Raw genomic sequence first — 18,805 nt, 5'->3', positions numbered from 1 at the left:
GAGATATCTGAAGAAGAGGAAAGAAAAATCATGTATTTTAGCATTGAGGGACACCAGTGGAGTGGTTAGATATGGTAATGACCAGTTAGAGGAGATAATGAGGAAATATTATGAAGATTTGTATAAAGAGGAGCAAGTGAAGATAGAAGTCCTCAAGGTTGGGAAAATAGTAAGTGAAGAAGACAAACAAATTTTGAATGCAGAAATTACACAAGATGAAATTGCTAGAGTAATTAAAGGGTTAAAACAAGCCAAAGCACCGGGCCCAGATGGGTTTACAGGGGAATTTTATAAAACTTATGTGAATGTTTTGCTGCCGCATTTGGGGAAATTGTTTAATAATATATTGTCAAATCGTGATATCCCGCAGACATGGAAGCTTTCAGAAATTGTTACCATTCCGAAGATGGGTCGAGATTTAAGAGAGCCTGGGTCTTACCGTCCGATCAGTTTGGCAAATCAGGATTATAAAATATTTATGAAAATACTGGCAAATAGATTAGAAAATATTTTACCAAAAATAATTGAAGAGGATCAATATGGATTCGTGAAGGGAAGGAAAATAAGTGAACCAATTAGAAATGTAATGAATGTGATGCACCATGCTACCGCTACTAAAAGGAAATTGGGAATTTTGAAATTAGATGTTTATAAAGCGTTCGATAAAGTTAACCATAGTTATTTATATAAATTATGTAACAAATTAAATATGGGGGAAAAATTTTGTGAAACTATAAAAGAGATTTATAAAGGAAATGAAGCATATATAAGAGTGAATGGACAAAGAACGCAGAGTATTAAAATATTAAACGGCACCAAGCAGGGATGCCCTCTGTCTCCAAAATTATTCGTAATAGCAATAGAGATCTTAGCTAATAAGATAAGACAAGATAACACTTGGGCAGGATATAGAATAGGGAAATTAGAAATGAAAATAAATTTATTTGCAGATGATGCAATTATATTGACCCAGACCCCGATGGAGATGATTAAAGGTATAATAAATATTTTACAAGAGTTTAAGCAGGAATCGGGACTGTCGGTTAATATGGAAAAATCAGAGATTATGTGTTTAAATACAGATCCGAGAGAACAGATAGAAATTAGGAAAGAATCAGGGTTGAAATTAGGACTTAAAAAAATAAAATATTTGGGAATTTGGTTATTAAAAAACCCAGTGAAAATGGAAGAGATTAATTATAGAATAACATGGAGGAAAATGTTGAAACAGATGAGGAGCTGGAAAGATAAAAAGCTAAGGAGACTCTCTAAAATAAGAGCTTTAAAAATGATGATAGCTCCCAAGATGATGTACCTATTTCAGGTGCTGTCGGGGGGGTTATCGGTATGTAAGGTTAAAGAGTGGGACAAAAAATTAAATTATTGGATTGAAGAAGATAAGAGACCAAGAATAAGAAAAAAGTGGTTAATTGCGAATGAAAAAGAGGGGGGATGGGGTGTTCCATGTTTGGAGCTGTATAGGGAAGCTTTTCAAATGGAAAGGTTAATGGAGTTGCAATTAAGTGAAAATAAATGGGCGAAATTGGAAAAACAGATAAACGGGATGAATAATAGAGAATTAATTTTTAGGAAGTGGAATAGGAGAGATATAGGAAAATTAATAGGCCCAATGAAAGGGACTATGGAAATTTGGAAAAAATGGCAAGGGAAAATAGGATTATATAAATCTAAACTGTCATCGCTTTATGTAATAAATAGAGAAAACGAAATTAACTTAAACAGGGTTATAGGAGAGTTGAAGGGAAGAGGGATAACTAAGATAGAACAGTTATACGAGAAGGATGGCAGGCCAAGTAGAAATCGCATAGAATGGTGGTTAGGTAAGGGAAGGTGGCTACAAATAAATGCAATATGTAAATATCTAAATGAAAGGGAGAATAAAGAAGTATTATGGCGGGAGGAGACAGGGTTAGAGAAAATAATAAGAGAAAAAAGTGAGGGGATAAAGGCGCAAGCAACTAATATATACAAACTGCTAGTACAGTCAGATGGGGACACGATTGATGGATTGACTAAATGGTGGCAAAATGAGATATTAGTAGAGGTACAAGAAATGGAAAATATAGTAGAAGATATAAGGAAAATTAAAAATACAAGAATTAGGGAAATGAGAAGGAAAATATTACATAAGTGGTATTTTACTCCCGTTCAATTTGCACATTTTCAGCAGAATGTTAGGGGGAATTGTTGGCATGGTTGTCAAGATAAAGGAGTGTTTATGCATATGTTTTGGGAATGCCCGATAGTGCAGGAATTTTGGCAAAAAGTGAAAGAGGATATCAATGGAATGTTAAATATACAATGGACAATCACTAAGGAAATGGCAGTATTAGTAAAAAGCAATGCGATGGGAGAATTTAGAGAAATAAAAAAAGCAGCAATAGAAAGTGCTCAGGCAGTAATAGTTTTGGGTTGGAAGGATGCGACAAAATGGACAATGCAAAATTGGTATAGGTACATGGTGGATCATATTCAATTTGAAATTATGGAAAAAAGGATAAATTTGGATAATGAAACTGATTTGGGACAGCTGATTGGACGGTGGGACAAGGCAAGACGATATATGACGAGCAGAATCCGAGACCAAGCTACAAGAAATAAACTAGAATCACTCTATAATATGTAGACAGATATATTGCTCTTGGGTTAAGTGGATTAAAAAAGAAATACCCCCAATTTGGTGGTGGGGAATGTGTGTATGTCGGGGTGATGGGCACAATTCACATTTCACTATGCACTGTTTTATGTTGTGTGATTTTAAATTGTTAAAAATCAATAAATAAAATATTTTAAAAAAAAAAGATAATCGTTTTTATCCAATGACCCTAGGAGTTGGAGCACCATCACTTTCTCAACAAACTTTCCTATAAAGAGCAGGTTGGAGACTGGACAATAGTTTTTTAAATCAGCTGGATCCAGGTAAAGCTTCTTGAGGAGGGGCCTCACAACCACTTCCTTTAGCGGATGCAGAAAAGACCCTGGAGCCAGCCTTGTGTCACCTCCTTGCTGGCCAAAAGCAGCCAGGAAGGGCATGGGTCCAGTAAGCAAATGGTGGGGTTCATCACCCCTATGGCCTTGTCTGTTTCCTTAGGTGTCACAAGATCATACCAAGCCAGCAAACTAAGGATCCATTGTATCTGAAGAAATCTGATTGGATTTTTTTAAAAAATAAATAGTGTCTGAAGTGTGTCCTATTGGACAGCTATTGGTTTTGTTAAGTAGGCAGCAGCTGTTTGTTCTGAGCTGATTTATTCTTGGTATATGAAACCATAAACAAATTTAGAGGATTAGTTTCTTTGGAAGGGCTGCATGGTTTTGTAGCATATGGATTGTATCTGTGTAGTCATCATAGATCTTGGAGGTGGGGAGGTGGATGGGAAAGAAACACTAAAGAAAGAGAAAAAGGAAACGGAGAATGACTGCAGGAAAGAAACTATAAGTCCTGCTCGATTAAGTTTTAGGGTTAAGGTTAGGATTCTCATCCAATGGAAAGGAGAGGAAGTGGTGAAAAAAGAGAAATAAATCAAAACAGATAGTAGTTACTTGGAACACGGTAAGCAGAATTATGTTACAAAGTATTAGATATATGTTTGAGATTATGGTAACTGGGAATTTTAAAGAGTACTGTACTGGAATGATAGTGTGAAGGAAGCTATGAATTAAAAAAAATACATACAAGACACATACTTACTTAGATTTCCTCTGCGGGAAAGCAGACAACAAATTTCCTGAAAAACAAAGTGGTAAGAGAACACTACAAAAATGAGAATTAGGGAAAGATACTGTCTACTCTGTAAAGAGAAGAAACAAATATTGCAAAGAATATAGACAAAGGAAATAGCAAACAGTTATGATTATAACAGGCAGAGAAAATGGAGAACAATTGGACAAAATAAAAAAGCATTTTGGAAATTAAAAAAAACAGAGTATCCAATGGAATGATTAGAATTAGGCTGCAAGGAATGCTTGCTGTGGCATTAGAAGCATATTGGATGGAGATGTGAATGTATGAAGGGAATGCTACATTATTGGAGGAGAACTTGAATTATTTGCACAGAATGTTAGACAGATTGCACAATAACAATAAAAAGCATGGGTCTGAAATTAATGCATCAGACTTCAGGATTGTGAACCATAATGAAGTTGGCAAGTTGTAAATAAATGGAAAAAAATAAAGCAAATAAATGAATATTTACCATAGATGGAAAACAAATGGAGAAGATTGAAGGCAAAGTGGATAAAGAAAAGACCTGGTCATGGCTTACAAGTGGAACACTCAAAAAGGAGACAGAAGTACTAATACTGGCGGCACAAGAACAGGCCATTAGAACAAATGCGGTCAAAGCCAGAATTGAAAAATCAACAGACAATCCAAAGTGCAGACTCTGTAAAGAAACAGATGAAACAATCAATCACATACTCAGCTGCTGCAAAAAGATCGCACAGACTGACTACAAGCATAGACACAATGCTGTGGCACAGATGATCCACTGGAACTTGTGCCAGAACTACCATCTATCATTGACAAAGAACTGGTGGGATCATAAGCCTGAAAAAGTGGTCGAAAATGAGCAAGCAAAGCTACTGTGGGACTTCAGACTTACTGAATTCTGAAGCATAACACACCAGACATCCTGATTGTGAAGAAAAAGAAAGCATGAATCATCGACATCGAAATCCCAGGAGACAGCAGAATTAAGGAGAAGCAGCTAGAGAAATTAGTGAAATACAAAGGTCAAAAAATCGAGCTGCAACGACTCTGGCATAAGCCAGTGAAAGTGGTCCCAGTGGTACTTGGCACGCTGAGTGCAGTGCCAAAGGATCTCAGCGGACATTTGAAAAGCATCGGAATTGACAAAATCTCCATCTGTCAATTGCAAAAGGCTGCTTTACTGCGATTGGCAAACGTAATTCAACGCTACATCATGCAGTCCTAGGTGCTTGGGAAGCGCCCGACTGGTGATGAAATACCAAATCCAGCATAGTGATCTCATTTGCTTAGTTGTATTGACATAATAATAATAATAATAATAATAATAATAATAATAATAATAATAATAATAATAATAATAATAATAATTGCTTTTTCAGAATTGTCCTTTATTTTTTCCCCCAAGAAAATAGGGCCCTGTAATATGTCTGACCCAGTTCAATCATGACAGCACTTAACTTAGAGCCTTCAAACCAAGGAACAGTTTGAATGGAAAGAAGAATTGGAAACAGCCCCACTTTCTTCTTGACTTTAGATAGGAGGATGTATTATGCTGAGTATTATTCCAGATGTGGTTGAGTTAAGTCTGCTTCTCTTCTTTTTTGTAGATACATGTTACAACTATTCCTCAATTTATTGTAAAAATCCAAAGTATTGGACTCAAGGCTTTGTCTCACTGCAATCTAGCATCGACAGTGCACTTATTGAAGTAAGTAAAAAGTTAAAAGGATAGGGCTCACTTTTAACTGCAGCAGTGGCAATGACATTTGGTCAGTTTAGTTTGAATGACTTCTCTGTTCCTTTAATTATATATTTTGATTAACTGGGCTGCTCTTTTTAAAAATCAACAACAAACAATTCATTGGTTTTCCATTCTTTTCTTTTAAAAAAAGTAATACAATAAGTACATTAAGTAATTCTGCATTGTTATATTGTTTCATACATTTCTTTTGGGCTCCATATTTTGTAAACCTACCGTATTTTTCGGTGTATAAGATACATTTTTTTCCTCCCTAGAAGTGGCTGATAATTAGTGTGCGTCTTATACTCTGAATGTAGTGCTTTTTTTTCAACCCTAACTAGCTGCTAACGATTTTCCCAGCTCTTACCTTACAGGCTCTTTCATTGTTTCTCTCTGCACATAATGTTTTCCAATCCTTAAGTCTTTGCAGGGTTTTTTTCATTACTCTAACTTACTCTGAGTAAGTTTCTTTCCAGCCCCTAACCAGGTGCTAACAATGTTCCCAGCTCTTACCAGCTAGCAAGCTCTTTCATTGTTACTCTCTGCCAAGAATCTATTCCAAACCCTGTCTTTGTAGGGGGGCGGGGGTTTCATAGCTTTACTTGTTCCAGATATTTCTTTTCAGCTATTTCCAGATATTTCTTTTCAGCCCTAGCCAGGTGCTATTAATGTACCCAAGCTCTTTCATTGTTACTCTTTGTGAATAATGTTTTCCAAACCCTAAGTCTATGCAGGTTTTTTTCCCCATTGATCTAACTTGCTCCAAATGTTTCTTTCCAGCCCTAACCAGGTGCTAATGATGTTCCCAGCTCTTATCCGCTTGCAAACCTTAAGCCTTTGCAGGGATTTTTCCATTGCTTTACTTGCTCAGATTGTTTCTTTCCAGGTGCTAATGATATTCCCAGCTCTTACTGGCTTGCAAGCTCTTTCATTGTTAATCTCTCAGAATAATTTTTTTTAAAGCCCTTAACCAGGGAATAAAATAATGTGATGAAGCTGATCAGGCTAAGGATGCTAGCCAGATGAATACCTGGTAAACAGATTCTTTTCCCTGTTTTCCTCCCCAAAAACTAAAGTGCGTTTTATATTCCGGTGTGTCCTATACACCAAAAAATATGGCAATTACATTATACTTAATCTTGGTTTTGTTGCACTAATTAGAATACTTATACATTTCTATTTATATATTTATATATTATACATCTGTTTTATCTCTTTCTTTTCATTTTATTTTTCTATGCTCAATCCATCGATACCATCTATCCCAAATTTCAAAATATTCTGAATCTTTCTGGCCTTGCAAATCAATTGAGAGCATTTCATATTTTTAAAATTATTATGTTCTCTAGGGGGGGGTTTGAGTCGTTCCAAAATTGAGCAAAGGTAATCCTAGCTGCCGTGGTGATAAGGAGTATTAAATATTTGATAATCTTGGTATAGTTTTCCTAAATATTTTTAAGAGGAGGAGTTCCAGTGTAAATTCTATTTGTATTTGGGTGATTTCTTGCATCCATTTATGTATCTTGATCCAAAATCTTTTTGTGTCAGGGCACAACCACCACATGCAAAAGAAGGTGCCTTGATTTTTTTTTTTACACTGCCAACAAATTGGATTTAAATTTGGATAAATCTTTGCCAATCATATTGGAGCCAAATACCACCCATAACACATTTTGTAATAATTATCTTTATACAATACTGATTTGGATAATTTAAGATTTCTGTTCCATATCTGCTGCCAATCTGTCAAGTGAATATTGTGTCCTATATTTTGGGCCCGTGGATCCTTTAACTAAATCTTTATTTCTTTTGTGTTGTAACAGATAGTTATAGAATTTGGATATGCTTTTGTTTTCCAGGCCTATCAAGAGTTTATCTAATACACTTGATTAGATTCCAATTCCATTATCTTCCATGTCTGTCTTATAACGAGATTGTGTCTGAGTGTGTGGCCACCAATCTATTTCTATATTTTGATTACTTAATTCTTCTCTGTTTTTAAGTTTCCATTTTTATCTAAAATATCCTTGTATTTCAACATTTTATTCCTATCAAATGCATTCTAACCAGGCTGCTCTTTATCCTATTCACTGCCTCTGGATCTCCCTAGGCTGTAAAATGAGCTCATTCTAATCTACTCAGAGTGTCCTCAAGTGCTTTCATTTTTCTGAGTATGTGCTGTTCCTGAATCCAGTATTAGATCATTGTTATCTTCCTGTATCAGGTCAACAATTTTACACACACACACACACACACACACACACATTTTAAGTAATTCAATCATTTTTTTCTTTATAATTTAGTTGTCCAGGTTGCATGGCAAATTACCTATGGAATAAGTTATCAGTAATTTCAATGTCTTTTCTTTCAGAGGATCACCAATCGCTCTGTTTGGGACGAAATGACTTCTATCAATGGCATCCGTATGAAATCACCTTCTGTTACAGTGGCATTTGAAATAGAAAGCGGTCTGTTCCTTTGGTCCCTGTCACTGTGTTTTGTTCCATTTATGTATTTCTTGGCACTAACTCTTTCAAGAGAGAAACGGAAATTAAAGGAGATGATGAAGACAATGGGACTACGAGATGCAGCATTCTGGTGAGCTATGAAATTGGCTGTACACTGATACCTAATTTTACAAACATAATTGGTTCTGGGACAAGGTTTGTAAGGTGAAAAGTTTGTAAGATGAAACAATGTTTCCCATAGGAATCAATGGAAAAGCGACTAATGCGTGCAAGCCCAAAACTCAACCCTTTTGCCAGCCAAAGCACCCGCTTTTGTGCTGCTAGGATTCCCCTGAGGCTCCCTTCCATGGGAAACCCCACCTCAGGACTTCCGTGTTTTTGTGATGCTGCAGGGGAATCCCAGCAGGGGAATCCCAACAGCACAAAAACGCCTGCTTCGCTGGCAATGGAAGTCCAGAGGTGGGGTTTCCCAGCGAGGAGAGCCTCAGCGAAATTGCAGCATCGCAAAAACATGGAAGTCCTCAAAACCCCACCTCCGGACTTCTGTGTTTTTGTGATGCTGCGATTTTGCTGAGGCTCCCCTCGCTGGGAAACCCCACCTCCAGACTTCTGTTGCCAACGAAGCACCCGTTTTTGCCCTGCTGGGATTCTTCTGCAGCATTGCAAAAACACGGAAGTCCAGAGGTGGTGTTTCCCATGGAAGGGAGCCTCAGGGGAATCCCAGCAGTGCAAAAATGGGCGCTTTGCTGGCAACAGAAGTCCGGAGGTGGGGCATCCCAGTGGCGGTGGCTTGGGTTTGTAAGGTGAAAATAGTTTTGAAGAAGAGGCAAAATAATCTTAAACCCCGGGTTTGTATCTCGAAAAGTTTGTATGACAAGGGGTTTGTAAGACAAGATATCACTGTAGTCTCCTTTTCTCAGATGGATCCAGAAGGTTTTAAAGAAATAGTTGAATCTGTTAGATAGCGCACATGGGAAGGAGAACGATTCAGCATTTATTATCAGGTTAGCTTCTGTAACAGGAACTGGCCACAAGCAGCAGAGAAGCCACTTTTAAGGGTTTCCCTCCTGTTCAGCCAGCCAGTGACAAAATCCATGCCAGCCAGAAAGCTCAGCACAGAATTTAATGAAACTTTGATCATGGAGCTGGTGCTGTAAATAGTAGCTCCATGTTAGGTTCTATTTCCTTTGGACCTCTAAACACTTATGTGACTGATGGTGTCCTCACTCAGGTCCTTGTTTCCCTCTTTATGTTAATGGCTGTTCTGACCAGCCTTTCTGCAACTTAGTTAAATATAACTAAAAATTCTCAGATTTACAATTTTACAAAATACTTTGGTAAATTACCCAACTGCAATCACACGTACAACATACTATGTCTGTTTCTGGTTTTTAAACAGTTAATAACACTAAACAGTGCTGTTTACAGAAATAACTATTCTATCTATTTTAAGCCTCGAAGTTACTTATGTTTCCATAAAAGGAAAACATTTCAAGTATTTAAACATAAAGCCATCATAAATAATAAAACCTAATAATTCAAATCTGCCACTGTTAGCACTCATATATTTAATAAAAAACACAGTAGAGCCTTTGAAGGTCAATAAATTGGAGGCACCATTTTCTCAGGCATAATATTCCCCCAAATTGAGCAGCCACTGGGAAAAATCATAGTTAGGACTTTTACCTTATTTAGGGTATGGGTCTCCAAAATTGTGGCCCTGTTTGGACCAGGAGGCTCTGGGCACAGTCACTCAGGATCTCATCACCCATCTTGATTATTGCAACACGCTCCACATGGAGCTACCCTTGAAGAGTGTTCAGAGACTGCAGATAATCCAGAATGTAACTGCGCAAGCTGTCATGGGTGTACCTAGGTACACCCATATAACACCAATGCTCTGCACACTGCACTGGCTGCCACTGCACTGGCTGCCAATTAGTCTCCAGTCACAATTCAAGATGTTGGTTATCAGCTATAAAGCCCTACATAGCTTAGGACCAAACTATCTATGGGACTGTCTCCTGATGCATACCTTCCAGAGACAAATTAGATCAAACAGCCTCTTCCTGCATGCAGATTGGTGGGCCCACGTGGGAGAGTCTGCTCTGTGGATGCCCCAGCCCTATGAAACCAACTCCCCCAACACCAGTGTCCATACTATTCACACACTACTGGCCTTCCGAAAGGCCATGAAGACCTGGCTCTGTTAGAAAACCTGGGGCCATAAACATAACACCTACTCATGGCCGAATTGTGATTAATTGGGTATGCATAGGTGTTTGATTGGATAGTTGGTTATAGTTTTATAATGGGGTTCTACTGTTTTATAATAGGGTTTATTGTTTTTATTAATTAATATCTGACTTTTGTAACATTTTTTTATTTAAATGTATCACATTTTTATTGTTGTAAGCGGCCCTGAGTCCCAAGGGATTGAGAGGCATATAAGTAAAATTAATTAAATTAAATTAAATTAATTAAATATTGGCCAGAGGAGATGGTATTGCAGGCTTTTGAGATGGTAACTTCAAATTATGAATTTATGAATTGGGTCCTCCCATAGTTGTGGCTCATTAGATCTAATGAAGTTTACAGTTGGCTCACATCCTGTTCTAGGTGAGCATTTCTGTTTAAAATTCTCCCTTTTGACTCACCCATTCTTTTTTGTATTTTAAGCAACTAACTCTACACAGAAGTCTGCTAACATTCCCTGCTGCTTCTAATTCTGTTCTACCTCTTTTAATTTCTCAAAGATTGCTCTGCATCCACTAAGTAGACCCTCAAATAGACCTGATAGTTTTTTATTATATCCTTGAACATGCACCTTTCTTTATGCTCCTAAAAACTCAAACAATGCTACTGTGAGCAGATGCACCTTAAAGCTTTGTTCTTTCCATTGGCTACCCTCCAGTTTAAACACCTAATATGCCCACTTGGAGCAAATATTTTCTAATATATTTAACAACCTCTACAGGTGTGTTTTTAAGAACAGAGCTGGAAGAGGTATAATGTCACTACGGTTTACTCCAAAAATGGATCCTCTGCTCATTTGAAAAAACTGCTTCTAGCCAGCTAGGATTGACCAAATTTTAGGTCACTTGGAACAATTTTGGCAGGACCAGCACTCCAGCCCAATAGTATTCTACATGTCACTCCTCTGCTAAACAAAAGAGATGCCAAAAATTTGAAAGCCCTTTTTTAGAGTCCTTTCGTTGACAAAAAAGAGTTCAAGAAAAGTCAGCAAGTCTTCGCTTTGAATAGCAAAAGAAAAAACCCACAAAACATATCACCTTATGTGGATATTCTTTTATTACATCTGCCAAAGACTCTACAATCTGGGAAGAGTTGAGAGAGACATCTGCTTTATCTGTATTTGGAAGGGTCATCCTTGACTCCTTGGTGTTGGACGGCTAATGCATTTAAGGAAAATAATAATATTTTTTATTTTTTTGGTCATTCCTTGAATTGGTGTAGGCAAGGGGTCATGGGAAAGCTATCAAAGGCCTCCACTCTTCTTCATAATTGGCTACTGTTCCTAACCAGATATGACTGCCAAATGCCATTTTATTTATTTATTTATTTATTTATTTATTTATTTACTTACTTACTTACTTACTTACTTACTTACTTACTTATTTACTTATTTATTTACTTATTTATTTATTTATTTATTTATTAGATTTGTATGCTGCCCCTCTCTGTAGATTCAGGGCGTCTAACAACAGTAATAAACAGTATGTAACAAATCTAATGTTTAAAATAATTTAAAAACCCTTATTAAAAACAAACATACACACAAACATACCATGCATAAATTGTATAGGCCTAGAGGGAAAGGTTCCCCCAAGCCTGACGACCGAGGTGGGTTTTAAGGAGCTTACGAAAGGCAAGGAGGGTGGGGGCAATTCTGATCTCTGGGGGGGAGCTGGTTCCAGAGGGTCAGGGCCACCACAGAGAGGGCTTTTCCCCTGGGTCCCACCAGACGACGTTGTTTAGTTGATGGGACCTGAAGAAGACCGACTCTGTGGGACCTAACCGGTCGCTGGGATTCGTGCGGCAGAAGGCAGACCTGGATGTATTCTGGTCCGATGCCATGAAGGGCTTTATAGGTCATAGCCAACATTTGAATTGTGACCAGAAACTGATTGGCAACCAATGTAGACTGTGGAGTGTTGGTGTAACATGGGCATACCTGGGGAAGTCCATGTTTGCTCTCACAGCTGCATTCTTCAGAGAGGGGCGGCATACAAATCTAATAAATTATTATTATTATTATTATTATTATTATTATTATTATTATTATTATTCTGCACGATCTGAAGTTTCCGAACACTTTTCAGAGGTAGCCCCCTGTAGAGAGTGTTACAGTAGTCAAGCCTTGAGGTGATGAGGGCATCAGTGACTGTGAGCAGTGACTCCCGGTCCAAATAGGGCCGCAACTGGTGCACCAGGCAAACCTGGGCAAACAACCCCCTTGCCACCATAGTTCCCTCTAAGCTGAGCAGTGAGCAATGGCTCACTTAAAAATCATCATCAACTCAGAGTTTTTCAAACCTGCCCAGAAGCCGAGAGGGAAAGAGTGAGAGGGAAAGAGTGCCGCCCAATCCCAAAGGGACAGCCGCTCAGACACTATACTTTTCCGCCCACCCCAAAAAAAAATTAGAGGGAACACTGCTCGCCACAGCTGAAAGATGTTTCTCCAATGTGAGCTGTGGATAATGATGAGAGCCTCATTTTTACTGAACATGAGATGCCTTTCCTGCAATCATTCTTTTTCTCCTGCAGGCTAGGACCATAATATTGAGCTTAATAGGATAAATAATTTAGGGGAGGTGGATAAAAATCAGATAAATATTATCAAGAAGATTAACAATGTCTTTTTCTTCATAGGCTCTCCTGGGGTTTGCTCTATACCATGTACATCTTAATTCCAACCATAGTGCTGACATTTTTTCTGAAAGATCTGTTATTTTACCTAAGCAGCAATTCCGTCTTATTTGTCCTGATTTTCCTTTATGGCATTTCATCTGTAAGTCTTGGACCTTCCTTTTCTCAGTTAAAGTGATATGTTTGATGCAATAAATATTTCTCTTCTACTGGAGGACATGTGAAGAAGAATCTTTTAAAAGGTTAAATTAAAACATTTATTTCTCAAATGTTCTCTCTTTTTTATGAAGCACCAAACCATGGGAATCGTTTGAGGGATCCTGGAGATACCGGTTCAATGAAAGCATATCTGGACAGATTATTCCCTTTAGCAGAAAGCTTTTTTCTGGTTAGATGAAAGATAGGAAAAAACATAGCTCTCTATTTTGTATTAATTGACATTTATTTGATAAGCAGGCTGCACCTTTCTAGAGAATATTGAAAATGGCTACATCATTTGTTTCCTGATAAATTTGAGATTAGATAACTATTAAATGTTTTATAGGCAATTATTCAGAATTTTCAGCTCCTCTCAAATGTTGCTGTGTACTAACTGGCTTGGGTGGTTAAAGAAATCCTGTTAGTTCCTTATTTTTGAAAAAAGACATCCTGAGCATCACGACTCAAGATTACTTCACTTTTGCCCTTACCATTATAATTACAATAAATGGAATATGCAGATGCTCTCTGAAGACCGTTTTATTGGAATAGTTTCTTGAGGAAGATACCCACATGGGATAAGAAGATTTTCTCCAATTTGTAATAGTTAGGGGCAAGGGTGGGGAAATGGACGCCCTCTAAAATAAAAGTAGGGGGGAATTCTCATGCAGTTGTGATATAGTGGGAGAATTTTCCAAAGAGAATGAAGTCTAGTAGCCATAGTTCAACCATCAGTATTGACTGGCAGAGCAATGAAACTGAATAGATTATTGAACATGGAGGCATTAGCAGTCTGTTCAAAAGTAGGAAACAGAAGTGCCACATTCCATTTGTGGTCTCACAGTCTTTTCATGTTGTCTGAATGTCTCAGGACCCAGACAATAGGGACTCAAATGGACCCTACTGCTGATTGGACACAAAAGGACTCAATGCACTCTACTGCTGATTTTCTAACTCTCTTTATCTTGAGTATATACGGTTTGATTGGACTCCATCTCCTCCTCTTTAGAGATATAATAAGCTTTTGGGAAATGTGGCTATAGGAACGCATTATGCGCTGTCTTTTTATTCATTCAATTCAGTTTGAATCCTGGCCAGCAAATATCTGTTGCACTGTTGGCAAAACATTTTGGCACCAAGTGCTGAAATGGAAGCACCCACAAAACTTTTCAGCACTGAGTGCCAAAACGGGAAGGAGCACATGTGCATGCCAGAAAATGGAAAAGTGGGAGATTTTGTGGTTTCTTATATACACATGCACATGCAAAGACCAGCTGTCTAGTACACATTCACTGGCTATGCCTGGCCTTTTGGGGATCCTTGCAGCTCTCTTCCTACCCTCCACAGCCCCAGTCAAGGAGAGAAAGTTGGGTAGGGAATGCTGCCTCCTTCTTCTGGAAAACCAGAGCCCCTTCCCAGCCTTGTAGGGAAGAGGTGCCAGCGTTCCCAGTGTTTGACTTGCAGGAGAAGCAGGCGGGACAGCTTCACCCCAACTCTGGCTGCCATGAAGCACCCCCCCATCCTGCCACCGAGAACAAGCCAGCACATTTCTGGACTGATTCTTTACTCCTTGGCAGCACCTCCATGCATGAGGAACTGTGCTCTCCTCTGTCCCTCCCTCTGTCTCCCCGATGGTGCCTCCTCCTCCTTTTCCTCCTGGCTGCTCCAGTATTCCAGCTGGAAGCGGCAGCATGAGAACTCTACTGCCCCCTTGCAGTGGCAGGAGCAGTGGGCAGGGTGGCTATCTACTGAGCCAACAAAACTTTGCACCTCTTCCCCTTGTTCCCAAGTTGGCCAGGTGCAAGGGGAGGGCTGAGGCCAGGCAAGGAACCCATTTGGGTGGGGAGGAAGGGAAGCCCTGGCCCACCTCTCCTGGCTGGCAGCTCTGCTCCCCTTGCTTTTCCAGGTTCTAGTGTGCTGGCTAGCTGATCTTCACGTGCACAGGAGGGCCAGAAACCAAATGAGAAGCCACCCAGTGTGCATGCAGGAAGATGATATTCCATTTTCCTGTACGCGCATGTACACTGGCCAGTTGGTCTTGGCACATGCATGCACTCCAGAAACTATGAGACCAGGTGGATGGCATACAGGGTGCATTCCAAAAGTAATGCATTTTTTTTTATTGAACAGTAATTTATTGAACAGATTTGCAAAAAACCTGAAAATGCTTCTAAGTACTGTCCTTGGGCCTCTACACATTTTTTCCAGTGACTCTGCCATGACCGGTACGCACAAGGTCTTCGTCACGGCTGATTAGATCTCTTCTATGGACAAAAAATGTGTTCCTTTCAGGGCTGGGAACAACAAGAAATCTGCTGGGGCGATGTCAGGACTATAGGGGGGTAGGCAGCGTTGGCACCTGGTGTTTGGCCAGGAACTCGCGGACACATGGCACATTGTGGCAAGGCGTGTTTTTCATCCATAGAAGAGATCTAATCATGGCAGAGTCACTGAAAAAAATGTGTAGAGGCCCAAGGACAGTACTTTGAAGAGTTTTAAGTGTTTGTGCAAATCTGTTCAATAAATTACTTTTAAAAAATTGCATTACTTTTGGAATGCACTTTATAGATATACATGCCAGAAACCAGAATATCATCTTCCCAGCACACACATGCACACCGGGCGGCTGCTTTTTCTGGCACTTGTGTGAAGACCCGCTGGCCCGCGTGCTGGAACCTTGAAGAGCAACAGGCAATGGCTCTGCATGTCCAGAGATATGGCTCTGTGCGCCACTTCTGGCATGTGTGCCATAGATTCTTCATCACAGTTCTACTGCACCAATTTCTCTTTTTAATATAGAGTGCAACAATTACATATAAATACAGAACAATAATTCACTCATTATATCTTGCCTATTTGTAGAGACTGTACTAACGGGTAATTTCTTCTGTCACAGATATGTTTGTGTTTCATGTTGAGCTCTCTACTAAAGAAACCCAGAACCACTAGCTTTGCTATCTTCATCTTGACTTTTTGTATGGGAGCCGTCAATCTTACTACAAAAATCAGGTTGATACCTCCAAGTTTGGAGTTGATTTTGTGCATCGTCTGTCCATTTGCTTTTGGTGCTGGGTTTTCAAAGGTAAAGTATTTTACTTCAAAATTCTATCTTCCTAATCAACTAATGGGAAACACATCTGACGCTCACTCTGGCAGTTTAGGTATTTTTCTTCCAAATATATTTTGATAGGAACGCATAGCATAGTAAACGTGGACACAAAATAGCAATCCAGCTCATTCTTCCTTCATCCTGTTTAGACCCATGCCCCCATTCCTAGAGGGTTACAACCGGATCAATAGTTTCACCTACTACATAGTTAATTTCATTTCAATTCTTTGTTCTTTCTTATGAGAATTTGATTTACCAAAATAAATTTTGTTGTTTTCATGCAGGTTCTCTATTTTCAAAAATATGGAAGGACTTTTGATTTTAATGACTTAATGTTGGAACCATATGGTTATTATTTGCTTATTGACAGCCTCTTATACATGTTACTGGCTTTCTATTTTGATAAGGTTGTACCTGGTAAGAATATTACTAAGAATATATTATAGTTTGCAAGTTGTTTTTCATTTCTGCAAGTTGATTTCATTATCTCAGAAGCATTTTTGAATTAGGAATAAATTGTAACTGGCCTGAAAAAAGGCGAAAAATAACAAAATTATACTGTATCTTTCTTAAGTTGAAGTTGACTGAAATTCATCTGAAGCCCCTAATGCAACAATCTTGTTCACATACCATGCATACATGTATGAGCTGTTGACCATTTTAAAGAAATCAGTAGTATGCAATACATAGAAATGGTGTATAGTATAGTAAGCAAATAAAATTAAAGGTAGATGACAAGAGAGTAGGAAAAGTTTCCTTTTGTTTTCTAAACCTCAGTCATTTTGTGCAGCTCATCAATTCCATTGGTTTCACATTTTTGTGTTGCAATTCCATTCCCATTTATTTTTCCTACATAACTAATAATTCCAATGCATTGGTTTCATACAAATCAGTCACTTCGCATTAGATTCATAAATATTCAGCATCCATCCATTCTGAGTCTTTTAGGTTCTTGTTTCATCATTAACACATTTGCACTGCATTTATGTTTCTTCTGACATATCCAGCTCCCACTTACATCTACACAATTGGAAGAACTTGCTTTTATACTTAGCAATTTCTGCTTTTCTTGACAAGCATCTTCACAACAGAATTATTCCACCCAATACCTTTCTACCAGCACTTGCGTATCTTAAAATATTTCCATTTGGACTTTTAAGAACAGTACTAACATTTTTGAACTTTGGTGTTAAGAGTGGGGACATGAAAAATACCATAGACAGCCAAGGAAATAAACACAGATTAATCAACAAACAAATCACTCAATCCAGAATTCTCACTTGAGTCCTAAAGATCAGGCTACTTTGGACACATTCCTCAAAGACCTAAGTTTCTGGAAATAATTCTAATTCTGGAGAAAAGAAAAGAAGAGAACAATCAACAAAAGTTGGATAGACTCAGTTATAATGGTGATGACTACAATTGACTCAAAAGCATTCGCAGACAAACAAAATGTAGGTTACTGGCTTTAGTTTTACCAGTGCTAAATGCAGATTTATCTGTTAATGTTATAGGCATTAAGATCAGCAAGAATTCTAAAATGAATTATATATTTCTGTTTGTTGCTTTGGTCTATTTTCCTCTTTCTTTAGTTTTGATGTAGGTTATGATTTATTAGGTAGGGAACTGAACTGACTGCATCAGTTCAGTTTATTGTCTATTTCACAGTTACAAAAATAGTACAAAAGAACAAGAAGACTAGCTTTGTACTTTATTATATGTTCAATGTGAACATTAAGAATTTACAGATATTTTGGGTTTATGACAACTTGCTGTTTGTAAAATACTTTCAGACAAATATGGGGTGCCTTATCCTCCACTGTTTTTCTTGAAGAAGACCTATTGGTGCAAGCCAAAAATCCCCTATACTGGGAATAGTCCTACAAGTGAACAAAGTCACGGGAGTATCTTCAGTGACAATGTAGAGCCTGTGCCTCCTGAATTTGAAGGGAAGGAAGCCATAAGGTAAGCATCATTGAATCTGGATATTCAATAGTATCAGCATATTGTAAATTTATTTTACTTATAGGTTCTGTTCTCAGAGGACATTTGGGGAGATTCATTCAGGGGTAGACTGCTGGGGGTTTGGAGGGGCTCGAGAGAACCTCTAACTAAAATTCCATGCAGTTCAGAGAACCCCCAAATCCCACTCCTGGGCGGTCTTGCCAATTGGGGGCTTTCAAATGGCCTGATACCTCCTTGGCAGACTGAATGGCCCGTTCTACCCTGCCATTGCTGACAGGGTGCCACGGGGAAGTCAAGGCCTGGCAAATACCATGAGAAGCCAAAAACAGCTAGAACTGAGTGGATGTAAACTGTGGCCTATTGTCAGAAACCACAACATCTGGGAACCCATGAGTTCCAAATATTTTCATTAGCATGCAAACAAGGGCATCAGCAGTGATGGTGATCATCAAGTTCCACCCAACCTGAGTAAGTATCCACCACCACAAACAACTTGAAGAAGACCTATTGGTGTAAGCCAAAGATACCCTATACTGGGAATACTCCTACAAGTCAAACTCCTCCCAGACAGATGGACAAAGACGTTTAGTTCCAGTCACCTTGACTGACTCGTTGTCAGTTGATACTGCTATATAATTGGAGTCGAGATCCGCCCAGATCCGAGCGACTTTATCAGTGAAAAACGAATTAAATTCCTCGGC

At 38.6% G+C, this 18,805-nt stretch overlaps 1 protein-coding gene across 2 annotated transcripts in view; it reads left to right on the top strand.

Moving 5' to 3' along the window:
• Positions 1-18,805, top strand: part of LOC139161324 (ABC-type organic anion transporter ABCA8-like) — a 98,767-nt gene that overhangs the window by 17,742 nt on the left and 62,220 nt on the right. For both annotated transcript variants that reach the window (XR_011558092.1, XM_070740302.1), the window contains 6 exons: positions 5,341-5,441; positions 7,846-8,072; positions 12,836-12,974; positions 15,927-16,112; positions 16,424-16,556; positions 17,933-18,104. Coding sequence is in view for 1 of the 2 variants with exons in the window: in XM_070740302.1 (XP_070596403.1) it covers positions 5,341-5,441; positions 7,846-8,072; positions 12,836-12,974; positions 15,927-16,112; positions 16,424-16,556; positions 17,933-18,104 (958 nt within the window). In the remaining variant the exon portion in view is untranslated. The remainder of the gene's footprint in view (positions 1-5,340; positions 5,442-7,845; positions 8,073-12,835; positions 12,975-15,926; positions 16,113-16,423; positions 16,557-17,932; positions 18,105-18,805) is intronic.

The sequence above is a fragment of the Erythrolamprus reginae genome, chromosome 2 (genome assembly GCF_031021105.1).
Source record: "Erythrolamprus reginae isolate rEryReg1 chromosome 2, rEryReg1.hap1, whole genome shotgun sequence".
NCBI lineage: Eukaryota > Metazoa > Chordata > Lepidosauria > Squamata > Dipsadidae > Erythrolamprus > Erythrolamprus reginae.
The sequence above is the reverse complement of the archived record's forward strand: the minus strand, read 5'-3'. Positions and strand labels throughout refer to the sequence as shown.